Genomic DNA, 15,367 nt, shown 5'->3' on the forward strand with positions numbered 1-15,367 from the left:
ATTGAGGGCTTTATATGCTGCAAAAATATTCTCAATAACTATATCTAAAAATATCTATAAAATATCTCTGTTTTTTTGTTTCTTAATTGCATGGTACTTAATGAGAAAATGTCAGAAGTGGCCATACAATTGATGCTATCTGAGGAAAATTTGCCTTGTGCATGATTAAATTAGTTCTAATGGTAGAATGGGCAGTACAGAATACAGAAATTTGTGGTAGAAGCTGCCATCCAAAATGTTAACTTCAATTGAATATTAATGATTCCCTTCATTAACAAGAGATGCCCTTATACATTTCTTGGCAAAGATTTGAAAATGATTTGCTATTCCTTCTGACTTTTTTTTTTTTTTTTAAAGAAACTTTCCAGTCTAACTTTTGCAGCTTTGGGATTTTGTGATGGTCTTCAGCCTGAGTACTAATCAGGCCAAGTACCAATAATTTACTTGCCATTTTGAGGTTCTCTGAGGTTGCCTTTTTTTCTGCTCTCCCACCAAAAAAATCTCAAAAGGTTGTTGTTGAGGAAATATTTGGATCAGGGAGCGCTATATATGTTATTTTGTGATGCTGGAGGAAAGGTTAAGATCTAATAATAATTTCATATATGCAAAGCTCACATCATACATAATGTCAACTGTCTTTAGAAGCAAAAGGTACAGTGTGGCTTTCTATTCTTTTTAAAGATGGGATGGGGCATGCTGAAGGAATACTGATTTGTTACGATATCATACATGGATTGCATACTTCCTTGATTACATCTCATTATCTTCTCTGTAGAATTCTAAAAGAAAGATGGCAAATATAACACAGTCCTTATTTAACAATCACCTTGTTTGGTGACTTTTTGCAGTTAAAACAGTGATGAAAAAGTTAAAAGTAATATAAAAGTAACCTTAAGTCCAATCCTCACATACACAAATTTCACAGGTCTATAAAGCAAAGCTGAAGTAAGATCATAGGCACAGTCACAGTTTCATTTAGCGACTGCTGCATTTAACAACTGAGTTGCAGGCCCCAATTGTTGCTAAAGGATAATTACATGTATGCCAATGAGAATTTAAAATGTTTCATGTTTTCTTGGAATATTGTTTGGACCATTTTCTAATGCCAAATGTACAGTTATAGGAACTCTAACTGAACACAGAGAAGCTTACTCTATTTCTTGATTCATTCTGCACATGTGAATGTATACTCTTGAAAGGAGAGTTTCCATTGTGTGACAACAGTTCTGCTACCCTAGTTGAGATGTCCAGAGATTTCCTATTCATAAACAGCTGGAGTTAACAAATTAAAGTATGCATATAAGAGGACCCTTTACCTGTAGACTACTACATATCTTTTATCTTATCTTTCTACTTAGCAGTTAATTTTGTTTGTCCCTTCCCCCTCCTGGTTCCTAAGAGAATTAGCCAGATAAAGGATAGATAGTACTGATAAAGGATAGATAGTACTGATAAACCATAGGAAGAATAGCAGTCAGCATAATGCCATTCCTTAGGTGTTTACCTATTCTTACTCCAGAGTATCTAGCAAGCCCTAGCAGGCACTTCAGAGTTCTCCAATAATGAATTCCTATCTTAGAAATGATCAGGCTTCATGCAGCTACTAAAACCTGTAACAAGAGACACATATACTGTAACTTGGAAAACACAGCAGTATGCTCTAAGACAGTGGTTCTCAACCTTTTTAATGCTGCAACCCCCAACTGGTCGTAAGTCGAGGACTACCCAACTGGTCGTAAGTCTAGGACTACCCAACCGGTCATAAGTCAAGGACTTTCCCTGCCCGGGAGCGCCGCGCATGCGTGGTGCCGCCCCCTGCACCAGCCGATGCGTAGCTGGCAAGCGGCAGAGACGGCGCAGGCCGACCACCGACTGGGCCACCAGCTGGGCCAGCCCAAGGGAGGTAAGGCACCTGCCGGGCCCCACGCGCACCAGCAACCCTCCCTGCATCCACCGGCCTCCCACTTCCCACCCCTGGCCCTCTTTTACTTACATTTTTAGTAGTTGCTCAGCAGGGAGAGGTGGAAGCTTCCACACAGCTCACCTTCACTGCAGACAACTTGCAGCACCGTTTGCAGAACGGGACTTTTGGCGGGCTGAGCAGGGCAGAGACAGCCTGGACAATTCCTATTGGCTTTTGAAAGCCAATAGAATTAGACTCTATTCAAGAGAGTCTATTCTATTGGCTTTCAAAAGCCAATAGAATAAAAGGGAGTAGCACAGCTAAGGAAAAGGGGGAAAAATGGCAGACTGGGTTGTTTGGCGACCCTTGTGAAATGGTCATTCGACTCCAAATGGGGTCCCGACCCACAGGTTGAGAACCGCTGCTCTAAGCCTAAGTAATGTGCTATGTTTGATGAATAGAGCAGCATCTGGCAGCTAAGTGCTTTTATTTGTTCTCTGTAAATGACCAACTGAGTTGATATTGAAAAGTTGAGAGGGAGGCCCATCTTTTTATATCATGGGCCATAATCTTAGTTATGATGCAAAACTAGCATGTGTGCATTAGTGGAGAGGCCACAGCTTCTTTCTAGAACTGAGAGTTCACCTGCAATAGATTCCAAGTTCAATCACTATATGTTCAGGAAAGGCTTTTGGAGGTCTGGCAGTCAGGATAAGACTAAGCAAGAAAGTTTGAGCAACCTATATAATCTGCAGGGTGTATGTGATCCCCTAGAGACAGCAGAGCTGAGAATTGTGGGACTTTTTTTTTGTTTGGGGAGATTAAGGTTTACTGCATATCGCACTTTAGCAGTGTTTAATCCCCCCCCCCACACATCCAAAAAAGTAAAAGGGAACAAGCTTCCTTTGTTCAAGAACTTTTAAGCCACTGTAAGAATTTTACATTTCAAATCCCACCAAAAAGATAAGAGGTAAGTGTAACATTTTGTAGGGGAACATGTATGTTTGATCATCAACATTTGCTGAAAACTCATGTCAGTAGTTTTATGAATTTCAGACTAACATTAGCAGTAGTAAAACACCCAAACCATATGAGTTAATGTACTAATCCCCCAAATGCATCTCCAGTAATATCAACATTTCACCAATGAAGGAGAAGGAGACATTTAACAATTCCTTATTAAAATTCCTTCTGATATGTCAAGAAATGTGAAACATTAATTTCCCTGATATTTCAAATAAATTATATGTGCATATAGATGTGATTGAATATGTTTGCTTAAAAGTAGGACTTAATTTTTTTTATGTTTTCCTGTTGCTGCGTCTGTTTCAAGGTTCCTTGATCTTATTTTGCTTTTATTTTATTTTTAAAAGGTGAAGAGAAATGACATAATTTACATTCCAGCCTTCAGGGCAAAGAAAGCTGGGGGAAGAGGTTGGGAAAACCTGAAAGGGAGCTATGCCTATTACTCAGAGGAGGCAGTCTACAAACAAACGTCTTGTGTCACAGTTCACCCATCATCATGTTGCTGTGTTCCTCCTCACCTTCTTCAGGTAGGTGGTTGTTGCTGAACCTGCGTGGGACTCACCTGAATTGTTGAGCAACCTGAATGAAATCAGAGCATTGAAAGGTCCCTTTTATATGGTAGAATCTGATATGTTGATGCAGAACAAATGTTATATACAACCTTCTCATCAATTATGGTTGTATCTTAACCATTTTTTAATCCATGAAAGATAAATCTACCAATTATAACTATCACAATTTTTTAATCCATGAAAGATAAATCTACCAATTATAACTATCCATAGCTATCTGGTTGCTGAGGAAAACAGGATGCTGGATTTAGATAGGTATTTGGTCTGTTCCTTCAAGCCCTTTGTGAAAGTCCATAGTATCCATTAGTCCAACAGTATAGCTAATGTCAACGACAGCTTCTTATTAAAGTATTTCTGGCATGGGCTACATTAATAAGGCAGGCAGTGTCATTCAGCAGAGACCATACAGAAGAAAATTCACAGTGCACTATGATTAGTGTATTAATCTTGTATTAATTAGAATACTTTAGATTAGATAACCTTTATTGTCATTTTTTCCTGTGGGCACAACGGCACATGTTAAAAATGAAATTTAGTTACTTGCTCTCAAAGTGTATTTATTGACCAAGTGTGATTGGACACACAAGGAATTTGTCTCTGGTTCATAAGCTCCCAGTGTATATACAAACAACAAAGTAATATAATCGTAAAATACCAATAGGAGAAGGTAGTAGAAAAGATGAGAAGGATACTAGTGATACAGCCCTACTAAATGGGTAAATATCTTTAGATGTAAGACAGTACTGTGGTAATTAGGTAATGCACAATGCACTATGAAGATTGTGATAGAATAAACTAAAATACAATTTGGAATACAATTGTAGTGCCACTCCCCCCCCCCCGGGGCCAGGTCTATACAATTCATTGATATTCTAAAACTAGATTTTAATTTTTCCTTACTCATAACCAATTTTTCCTTATTCATTTCCTTGCTAGATACAAGAATAATGCCTTGTTGGACTCCTTGTAGATCTGTGGTAATAATATATGTTTATTTTTTTTCCTTTTCTTGTAATTCTTCTTTTTAAAATTCCTAGCTACTCTCTTCTCCATGCCTCCAGAAAGACCTTTAGTAACGTCAAGGTCAGCATCTCCAGCCAATGGACCCCCTCAGGCTTTAATGACTCTGCCTTCATTCTTCAACCATATGAGGTAAGGGTGTTTACATTTACTGATTTTTCAAAGCCCTGCGCAAGTTAATATCTCCTCAGAAAGTTGGCTGCAGAACAAGCAAGCCAACAAGAATTTGTTGAGGGGAATCAAGGAAGGAGGACTTTTTTTGTTATTTCTTCTCCATCAGAATAACATGGAAGTGAAAGGAACTGGTCTTAGGATGTGCTATATTCGAAGATGCAAGAATTATCTTTGCTATATGTGCTGGCTATCTTGGACATGAAGAGGCAGAGACTAGAGCAGGCATGTCAAACTTGTGATGTTGCGCAACGTATCGCGACTTTTTCCCCATTGCCGGCAATGGGGTGGGCGCGGTTTCAGCGTGATGCATCCGGCCCGTAGGCCAGCAATTTGACATGCCTGGACTAGAGGCAAAAACTCTCTTTAGGGAAGAAGAGGAATCTTAAATTAGGCATAAGGAAGTGATATGAAAGAGACATTTAATATGATATGAAACCCTAATGTTGTGAAGAAGAGCTCTTATACTCTTATACTGTTATAGTCTGGAGGTTCAGAATATATTCCAGAGCTTTTATGAGATGTTTATAGATCCCTAGCTAAAGAATAGCTGCCCCAAGTTTCAGGGATTGAGAAGGATTCTGTAGGCTTGCAAAGGGAAGGATTCCTGCCTCTGCATTGAAAAAACACAATGAGGAGTGATCATAATTAGTTATTAGGACTCACTTGACAAACGTCTCACTTAGCAACAGAAATGTTGGGCTCAATTGTGGTCATAAGTTGAGGACTACCTGTATTGCATCTGAATAAAGCCTAGTGTGTACCTTATTTACAGTCACCATTAAATTTCTACATTGCCCATCCCACCTGTTACAACATTATTAAAAAAAACTAAATACATGAAGAAAAGCATAGCTTAAAAACAGAGTTAAAAACAAGCTAAAACTTATAAGTAAAAATAAATCAGATTAAAATTCAAAGATTAGGCATTATTCTTCCTGGTTTTACCAATACATTCTACTTAATGTGTCTAGCCTTTTGTACTGTTTAAAAGGGGATTTTTAAAAACCTCCTTGTGTACAGGACTATATAATTGCCTACCTATCCTTGTGCTTGCAGGAGTTTAGAGGGTTTCAGTGAATTTTGTCATCTTCAGGCAAGAAAATCCAAATTATCCCCCATTATTTTCTAGAATTTAGTGAAGGCAAGACACTGTGATAAATTCTTCAATTAGATAGGCTAGAAATGCCACACTATTCAACCAGAATTGTGGTAGTCTACTGTATTTCTTCATTGATGTGTAGTTGTGGGGGCTTAGAAGAAGGGTCTGCTGGGAAGAAAAGATATCCCCTTCCAGACCCATGATGTAGAAAGGAAAGAGAGGGAGAAGAAGATCCATTAATATAACAAGGAGGGAAATGTTGCTTAAGCCCAAATAATGAAGGAGGAATGCAAAAAAGCAGGCAGACCCCCTTTTAAGGAAGAGATAACGCAGTGGTAGGAAGCTGGCTGGGGAATTCTGGGAGTTGAAGTCCCTCCATCATCATGTGGCCAAGATTGAGAAACACTGAGTAAAGCATAAGTAGGCTTGTACGATTCTGTTATCTTAATGTGGAGTTGATTTCTTAGTCTGAGCTACATTCTAGACACATAGTACCTGCATATTTCTAGAAAAGGGGTCTTCATACTTGGCCCTTTTATGACTTCTGGACTTCAACTCCCAGAACTCCTCAGCCAGGCACGCCTGGCTGAGAAATTCTGGGAGTTGAAGTCCACAAATCATAAAAGGGCCAAGTTTGAAGACCCCTTTTCTAGATATTACATTGACTCAAGGGAATAGGAATCAAAAATAGGAGCAAGAATCTGTGGTCTTTTATCTGGGGCTTCTAGGAATTGTTAGTCCAGCAGGATCTGGAAAGTCATTAATTCTCTTTCTCACATCCCTAATGTGAAGAATTGGCTTTCGAGACCCCCCCTCATTAGACCAGTATCATGCTGTTTTTTATATAGACAGGTGTTCAGAGGTAACCTTGTCTCCATTAAATATTTACTGATTGGTGCTGGATATGTTAAGTATAGCTAAGCTTAAGCAAACCAGGAGAAAGGGAATTGTGTGATGTCTCCTTTTTCTAATGATATGCTTTCTAGGAGTGTTCTTTGCTCTGTAAACACTGGCATTTTCCATTAACAAGAAGCAGCAGGGCAAGCTGCTATGCACCCTGATGATTAGGAGGCGGTCCTATGAAAATTAAAGGAAACATCTATGATATTGCACTGTAAATTAGATATGCCAGTTCCTGTGTTTTCATGTTTTCTTTTTTTCACTTTGCAGCCTGACTCATTCATTCGAAATGGTCAAGTTCTGCCTAGCAAATTAATAATGAAGATCTTTAACTGGATACAACTGAGATGCTTTTTACAGAAACCCAGACAGACGTTCTTACTGAAGGAACTTCTCTGTCTCAGAAACTGGAAGTCTTTCTTTTTTTTTGTAGAAGTGAAACTGGAGATGGATCTTTTTAAATTCTGTTTTACTAGAATTTGATCAGTCTATGAATATGATCAGTCAGGATTGCTGGGTTTCTGTGTCTCTTCCGTAGCACGAGAGGGATGACAAATTTAACACTTTACCTCCTACCTAGCCTTTTCAGGGGTTCTCAATCTTGGCAACTTTAAGACTTGTGGACTTCAACTCCCAGCTTTGCTGGCTGAGGAATTCTGGGAGTTGAAGTCCACAAGTCTTAAAGTTGCCAAGGTTGAGAACCCCTGCTTTAGGTGATTTGGACTACATGGCTTCAGAAATATTAATGACTGGAATCGGAAGGATTAAAGACATTAAGTGAGGTGTTGTTTAATTTAGAGCTGATATAGAGCTATATTATATTATCCACATATTTGCCGTCTCATTTTATAGTTAATCTTGACTTTTCTTTGTAGCTTTGGAACAGCAGTCATCTATTTCCTAATACTGAAGAAGCTACATTATTCCTTGGAACATTGGATACCATCTTCCTGTTTTCTTATGCTGTGGTGAGCAAATTCTCCTTCTTTGAATAGTTCTTGAATTGTGAAGGAGGAGAAAGATTAAATCCATCAGATTCAATATAGCAGATAATTTTATAGGATAACTTTGATGTAGATTAGCATTGATCTATGCAGCTCAGTGTCATCTACCAAGCTCTCCGGGTGTTTTTCCATTGCAGCCTCCATCACTCTTCACAATCAGACACGGGCTAGAATTTATGACAACTGGATTTCAGTCTAGAAGATCTTGCACTGCTAGAATTGACGGCAGTTGGATTACAGGTTCCCTATAATTACACAAGTCTCTTAAGGTTTTATTCAAGAGCCTTTCTTAGCTTTCCAAAGAAATAATTGAAATTATTTGCCTGCTTCACCACTGAGCAAAGATTCCATGCCAACTTTATTGGAAAACTATATTTATTGTCACAAATGAAGGCAAATATATATATCCCAGGATAATGTTGCAGGATCCAATGTGAGTCAGTCACCAGGACTAGAGGCTTAGTTTTCTGAGCTTTTGGACTTGCGAGTCCATCCTCAGAGAACTTCTCTTTCACACATTCTGGTGAGAGAGAAGTTCCCTGAGGATGGGCCCCAGCACGAATCCAAAAACTCAGAAGACTAAATTTCTGCTCCTGATAACCGACCTAGATAGGATCCTGCTATATTTATTGTCTCTCATTAGCTCATGGTGTTAAATACCAGGTTGTTTCCTCATAATTTGCTCAATAAACTGCAATGGATTAGCTTTGTGTATCACATTAAACTACAAAACATGGCTCATGCAGTTGTTAGGTTTCCATCACACAATATGCCAGAGCCAAAGAAACCATTTTACAGCATAATACCATATGTGAATCCTGCCAAAATCTACTTAATATTGCAAAGTTTTTGAGTACAACCAAATGGTACAGTGTTGATTAATTAGGCTGGGCCAAAAAACAGATATTGAAAAGACAGCAGCAATCTCCAGGCTGTCTGCAGCAGCCTTTCCTGATCCATTCTTTCTAGATGAGCTTGTTTATTTGCTAGGTTTATATCCCACTTTTTATTCAGGAACTCAAGGGAGCATACCCAGTGGTCTCTCCTCCTATTGTTCCCACAATAACAACCCCAATGAGTTTTCACAACTGAGCGTGGATTTGAAGTTAAGTCTCACTTCTTCAATCCAACAATTTAACCATAAACCAGACTGCTTACAACGCCATCATTTGCTGCCAGGACAGATCCCTATTTTGGACAGGCATCAGTTTGGAGAAATCTGTGTGCAGCCTATACAGGAACGGTAATTTTTGAGTGCTCTCATTTTCTTGTATAAAAATCTTGACGCATTTTTCAAGTGGGCAAAAACACGTATTAAAGCATATTTGTCTCATTTCCCCCAAATACTTTACAGTAATATGGTATTTTTCACTTTTGTACAGAACACATGAAATATGAAAAGTTGTTCCTTGAGCATGTTTTTTTCTGCTGCTTTTCCTCTCAGATTTTAGCATTCTTGTTTCAGAGATGATGGGGTCTGCAGCATTCAAATCACGGCAATAACATTGGCTCAATGGCAAGCAATATGTTGCATAGTTTAGTTACTAATTTTATAGGGCTTGAAATCAGCCTCATCTGAATTGTATGACTTTCTGACAAATAGGACCTTAAAAAGAATAATAGTTTTATTGTCTATCACTATTTTCTTCAGTTTGACTCTTACTGAATAACATTTTTAAAATTATTTTAGGGCCTCTTTGTTAGTGGCATTATTGGGGATCGTTTGAACATGCGCTGGGTTCTGGCATTTGGGATGTGCTCCTCTGCCTTAGTGGTAAGTTGGAAAATCAAAGTTGGTAAAATATGCTATGCTGGTTAGTACTTGACTTTGAATTTCTGTGACATTTCTTCAGAAATCACTTCTAAGTAAATGAAGATATTGCATTCAAGAAGCTCAGTAGGATCTTCAGCTTTATAAAATGCATGGACTGAACATTTTGATGTGTCTGTACTGGAGGTTGCATTTTATATCCAAAATATTCTTGAGACTTCAGATTGTTAAGATATTTTTGAGAGCAAAAGAGGAAATGGACTAGGACACTTGTGAGGGGGCCTTGGTGCTCTGTGAGCTTGCTTGTTTTCTTGCAGATGTTTCATTACTCTGACAAATCAGCCATCAATAGACACATAGACAGTAGTCACATCAAAAGAGACAATCAACTAGCCCAAAGAGAAAAAGACTCCAGCACCTCTCCTCCAGTAATCAGCACTCAGATCAGGTCCACTTCAGACCAACAATCAAGTAAGCAATACCCCAGTGAAGAAACTGCCGAAGAGCAATTAGTAAACAGCCCAACCAAAGAATCCCTAAGGCCGCCACCATCCACACAGACAGGCAAGACACCAGAATATAAACTGACAGCAAACAGCATTCCTTACTAGCACTGATGGTGTTACCTAGTTAGGGTAATGAAACATCTGCAAGAAAACAAGCAAGCTCAGAGAATGCCAAAGACCATCTCCCCTCATTTCAACCCTGAGTTTCATTGGTAGGACACTTGTTGCTGAAACCATTTTACTGCAAATTACAGTTATTGTGCAGTGTAATTTTTGTTTTTTATAAAGAATTTCTAACATGCAAGCTTCTGTACACTGAAGCTTGTACTTGGAAAAATCCAGTTTTCTGTTTGGTAACACATAGAAAAAATAATTACTAAAATTAGCTTTCTTGCCATAGTAATTAGAGATGTTATTTTCAAATGCCTAAGTTATTAGGGTGTACCATGTGGGTGAAACTCCTTCTTTCTTTAAAGCCAGGCCTTATTTAAATTATGGATGATTTCCCCTTCTGCCTTATATTCTCAGAAAGCATTTGGCTCCTATCCCCAGAATTGTGAATAGCTATTGGTTTGGCTTCCTGTGATGAGCTAAAATCATTTCAAGGTGCCCAGATAGATCTTAACTTGTAGCCTATAAATAATATAGAGCACGGCTAGAAAGTATTGTGGATTTATTTGCCAGACTAATTTGGGATTAGCACTACATTTCCTTCTTCTTGTTGTTTCTTTTCAGGTGTTTGTGTTTGGCACTGTCACCGAATGGCTTCATTTCTACAACAAGTGGTTCTACTGCTGCCTGTGGATTGTGAATGGCTTGTTGCAGTCCACGGGCTGGCCCTGTGTTGTAGCTGTCATGGGAAACTGGTTTGGCAAAGCTGGGTATGCAAATGTTGGTTCTTCCCCTTGTACATATTTTTTGGTGGCTTTCCTCTCCACTGTGTGGTTATTGTGCAAAGCTCCTCTTCCTGTTAAACATGTGTTGCCAGTGTGTCCACATTGTTTTGTTTACTGAACAAACTGGCCCTGGCCATGTGATCATAGTTTGTTGAGTTGCATTCCTGCCAAAATGAAAATGCAAAATTGTACTTTATCCTATTTATAAGGACATTAGGCTGGTTGTCCTTTTGAAAAGAATCAGTAGATTTTACAAGGATTTGGGTGCAAGTGTTTGATTGTTTAAGTATAAGGTTTATTACTGCCTTAATCCTCATGGATTTTAGGTGGTTTATAGATGTTAAGATAAACAACAAATAGCATACTATTAAGAATATGAAGGAATACAACAGAAGTATGTGTTGCATGTTGATTTATTTATTTATTTATGAGACTTATATACCGCTTTAAGTGCAAGCACTCTCTAAGCGGTGTACACCAGTAAGCAATGTATATATATATATATATTTACATTGCCCCCAACAATCTGGGTCCTCATTTTACGTACCCCGGAAGGATGGAAGGCTGAGTCAACCTTGAGCCAGTGAGATTTGAACCGCTGACCTGCTGAACACAGTCAGCTAAAGTGGCCTGCAGTACTGCACTCTAACTGCTGCGCCACCTTGGCTCTTTGATGTTATAAATGTGCATGGAAATACCTCTATGAATATGTGTGAGGACCATCCTTATGTCAGGGGACAAGCCATTCCTGAGGAGGAGAACGGCTGCTTAGAAGCCTAACTGTTGAGCCCACTCTCCTCATTTCTGTTAGATAAGGCCTCTCTGGCCACCTGGGTTGACTGGAAGGAACCTATATGAGAAAGGTAGTATCTTCAATGCTTTCGGATTTTAAGAATATCAGCCAACATCTGGAATAGCATTCAGAAACACTCAGTGCATCTCTCATAGGCATGGTACAACTTGGCAATACCGAAGCTGACCAGTGAGCATGAGGACTGCTGTTCTAGATCAGCTGAAGTTTCTGGATGGTCTTTGAGAGCAGCCCCATCTGGAGTGAATCTGATTGGGAGATAATAAGAGCATGAGCGAACACCCCGTAGATCATGTTGTTTCAGAATGTTTAGAAGTAGCTACCTGAAGAGCAACTAAATCAGGGGTCTCCAAACTTGGCCCTTTTATGACTTGTGGACTCCCAGAATTCCTCAGCCAGCATGGAATTCTGGGAGTTGAAGTCCACAAGTCATAAAAGGGCCAAGTTTGAAGACCCCTGAACTAAATGCATGGCTCTATCTATGGCTTCAAAGCCACTGAGTCTTAATCTTAGTTTCTTAATCAGTTACCTCCAGGATCATGAGTGATCAGAAACATATATCTGTATACTCTTAGCACCAGGATCATGAGTGATCAGAAAAAAGTATCTGTACATTCTTATTATACATAGACTGTATCTGTACATTAAGATCTATGTGCTGTGCATCATCCACACCTTATCCCACCTCTTAATTTTTGGGTAGAATTTTTTTTCATACAGCATAAATTGTTTAGACATTAACTTTTTAAATCCAATATATGCACTTCAGTTATTCAAAGTTTTTTTTAATCCAAATGATGGCTTCTTCTTCCTCTCTAATTCTTAAATCCATTATTTTCACTTTTTCCCTTCTGAGTCTGAAAAATGTGCTTGCTCAAACAAACAAGACACAGCGTGATAACACACTTGCTTTACCATCCTACCCAGAATACTTTGAAGTGTTTGTGTCAGAAGCTTCCCATTAGAAAGTTCCTCACTTTTTATATTAGCAATGTTGTGATAGTCCTAATAAATCAACATGCAATGTGGTTCAAGGGAAGAGAAATTTAAAATGATTTTTTTTTTGCCTGACTCTGAGTTATTACCCAACTTAATCTTTTTTTTTTAAATTTCACATTCAGGAGAGGATTTGTTTTTGGACTCTGGAGTGCCTGTGCATCAGTGGGTAACATCCTTGGAGCATTTCTCGCCTCTTCGGTTCTGCAGTATGGCTATGAGGTGGGTGAAGCTGCCTGCTGGCATTGTCCTACCTGCATTGGAGCCAGTCATATTCTATAGAGCATGATTTTTTATTTATTGAACTTATCAACGTTTCTCTGTGGTTTCCAATTAAAATATGTTGGGACTTCCTATACAAGCAAAAATAAAATACTTAGAAAGGAAGGATTAACTGCTTGACTTACGATGAGAAAATCCAGGAGAGATCCAGAAAATATTTTAATTGTTATTTTTTTTTTTACCCCTTTTTAGTATGCCTTCTTGGTGACAGCATCAGTACAGTTTGCTGGAGGAGTTATTGTCTTTTTTGGCCTTGTGATTTCTCCCAAAGAAGTAGGTAAGTAGAAGCACCATTTGGCTTGTTTTGTCTTTGCGGCTTGCAAACCCAAATTGCAAGAAGTGCATATTTAATTTTTGACTTGGCACTCCACTCAAAATCCATATTAAATATTAAAAACCTCATTAGATACTGGCATTAAGGGCATGTTTTTTTTAATTTAACACATGTACAGGTAGTCCTCGATTTACAACAGTTTGTTTAGTGACCATTCAAAATTACAATGGCACTGAAAAATGTGACTTATGACTGTTTTTCAAAGTTACGACCTTTGCAGCATCCCCATGATCATCTGACCAAAATTCAGATGCTTGGCATCTGGCTCATATTTATGACCTTTGCTGTGTCCCGGGATCATGTGATTTGCTTTTGCAAACCTTCTGACACGCAAAGTCAATGGGGAAACCAGATTCACTTAACAACCGGGTTACTAATTTATCAACAACAGTGATTCACTTAACAACTGTGGCAAGAAAGGTCGTAAACTGGGGCAAAATTCACTTAACAAATGTCTCACTCAACAATAGAAATTTTGAGCTCAATTGTGGTCGTAAGTCAAGGACTACCTGTATTGTATATCCTGCCTTTATAACAAGTCTAAATTGGTCAACAGAAAACAAAATAGTCTACACCTAGAATGACATTTTTGAACTTCATAACTAAAAAAGCAACTGCAACAACAATAATATGACAGTAATAAAACTACCAACATTTCACTTGACAAAATGTCTGCCATTCTGCATCTGAAACCAGGCTGCTGACCCACAGTACAGAACTAACTTTTAATGGGGCTGTTGTGGCCTAGACTATTTCAGAGTGGACTCACATTTATTACAACTGCGTTCTTCAGAGCAACTTCCTTAGAATTCATTTTTGGTCATAATACCTCCAAGAAGCAGATGAGGCTGCAAAGTACTTTAAAGTGGGCTCTATGCCTTTGAGCTCCAAAGCCTGAAACCTGCATATGGAGTGAACGACAGGAAACCCTGAATGCATCTGATAAGATGGGATTTCTATCCTGATATAAGGCACTCTCTATGGATTTGTTAGTGTGCAAGACTCTGCAGTGAATCCAAAGTATGGGTGTTATATATACCACCTTCTGTATACCTAAAAAAAAGGTGGTTTAGATGTTCTAAAATAGGAAGGGGAGAACCAAAGAGCAGCTGATTTCCACCTAAGCTTGAGAAACAGGTTTATGTTGTTCACCTTTTGCCACTCAGCTGCAACTAGGGGAAGTGGCTGCTAGTGGGGTATAAGACCAGGATGTTTTTTAAAAAAATTTCCATCTATTTGTCCTTGTGATTACCAAAACGCTTTTAGTATTAGGAGCTGGCAAGTTCAGTGATGGTGTCTGTAAAGGAACACAGAATACACATCCTTATGTATTTATGCTTGCAGAGGAAGCACAAAAAGTTGCAGAGAAGGAGTTAATTTGTTCAGATGCTGAAACTGGATTGTAAAAACATATTGTGAGACATCTTTCTTCCAATCTCACCTCCCCGTTAGAACTGTGGCTGATAGAGTAGGCATCCTAACTTTTAAATTGTATTTATTTATCAAATTAAATAATGCCACCCATCTCAGAAAAAGTGACTCCAAGCGGTGTACAGCAAAGCTAAAAATTAATATGATTACCAATACAGCTTGTGGAGCAGAGGTGCAATATGTATTATAGGAACACACATAACTACCCACAATGCTGCATTCCATATCAGCTGAAGCTTTCAGATACTCTTCAAGGGCAGCCCATGTGCAGCACATTATAATAGTCCAAATGGACTACTACTACTAGTAGTACAGTAAATTTAATCACACTGCAAGTAAGAATACCTGTCTTGCAATTGAAGACATCTGACTCCAGCCCTAAAGGGAATGCACTAATTTGTTGTGTCTTCCAAGTAATAGCCAGACACAGCAGATAGAGTCACTGTCAGGGTCAGACAGGATTCTTTTGAGAAGATTAGAAGACCAGGGATGGAAATTGGTGTTTCTGCCGAGCACCATCTAAAGCATTTCTAAGCCAAAGGAAGAGGGAGAGAGCAAGGGAGCTGAATCAGAAGGGAGTAACAGTAACTCAAAAGAGCAGGCATGAGAAGAGGGGATTCTCCCTTTTTTTGTTTCTAGGTT

General features: G+C 38.8%; 1 protein-coding gene across 2 annotated transcripts in view; it reads left to right on the forward strand.

The window, feature by feature from the left end:
- The window catches only part of SLC37A3 (solute carrier family 37 member 3), a 28,296-nt gene that overhangs the window by 1,257 nt on the left and 11,672 nt on the right, over nucleotides 1–15,367 (forward strand). For both annotated transcript variants that reach the window (XM_039362104.1, XM_039362114.1), the window contains exons 2-8: nucleotides 3,277–3,456; nucleotides 4,539–4,653; nucleotides 7,570–7,662; nucleotides 9,389–9,472; nucleotides 10,711–10,856; nucleotides 12,804–12,900; nucleotides 13,153–13,237. In XM_039362104.1, coding sequence (XP_039218038.1) covers nucleotides 3,362–3,456; nucleotides 4,539–4,653; nucleotides 7,570–7,662; nucleotides 9,389–9,472; nucleotides 10,711–10,856; nucleotides 12,804–12,900; nucleotides 13,153–13,237 — 715 coding nt within the window. In that variant the 5' untranslated portion in view covers nucleotides 3,277–3,361. The remainder of the gene's footprint in view (nucleotides 1–3,276; nucleotides 3,457–4,538; nucleotides 4,654–7,569; nucleotides 7,663–9,388; nucleotides 9,473–10,710; nucleotides 10,857–12,803; nucleotides 12,901–13,152; nucleotides 13,238–15,367) is intronic.

Source organism: Crotalus tigris, unplaced genomic scaffold, assembly GCF_016545835.1.
Source record: "Crotalus tigris isolate CLP2741 ecotype Arizona unplaced genomic scaffold, ASM1654583v1 scf7180000017588.1960692, whole genome shotgun sequence".
NCBI lineage: Eukaryota > Metazoa > Chordata > Lepidosauria > Squamata > Viperidae > Crotalus > Crotalus tigris.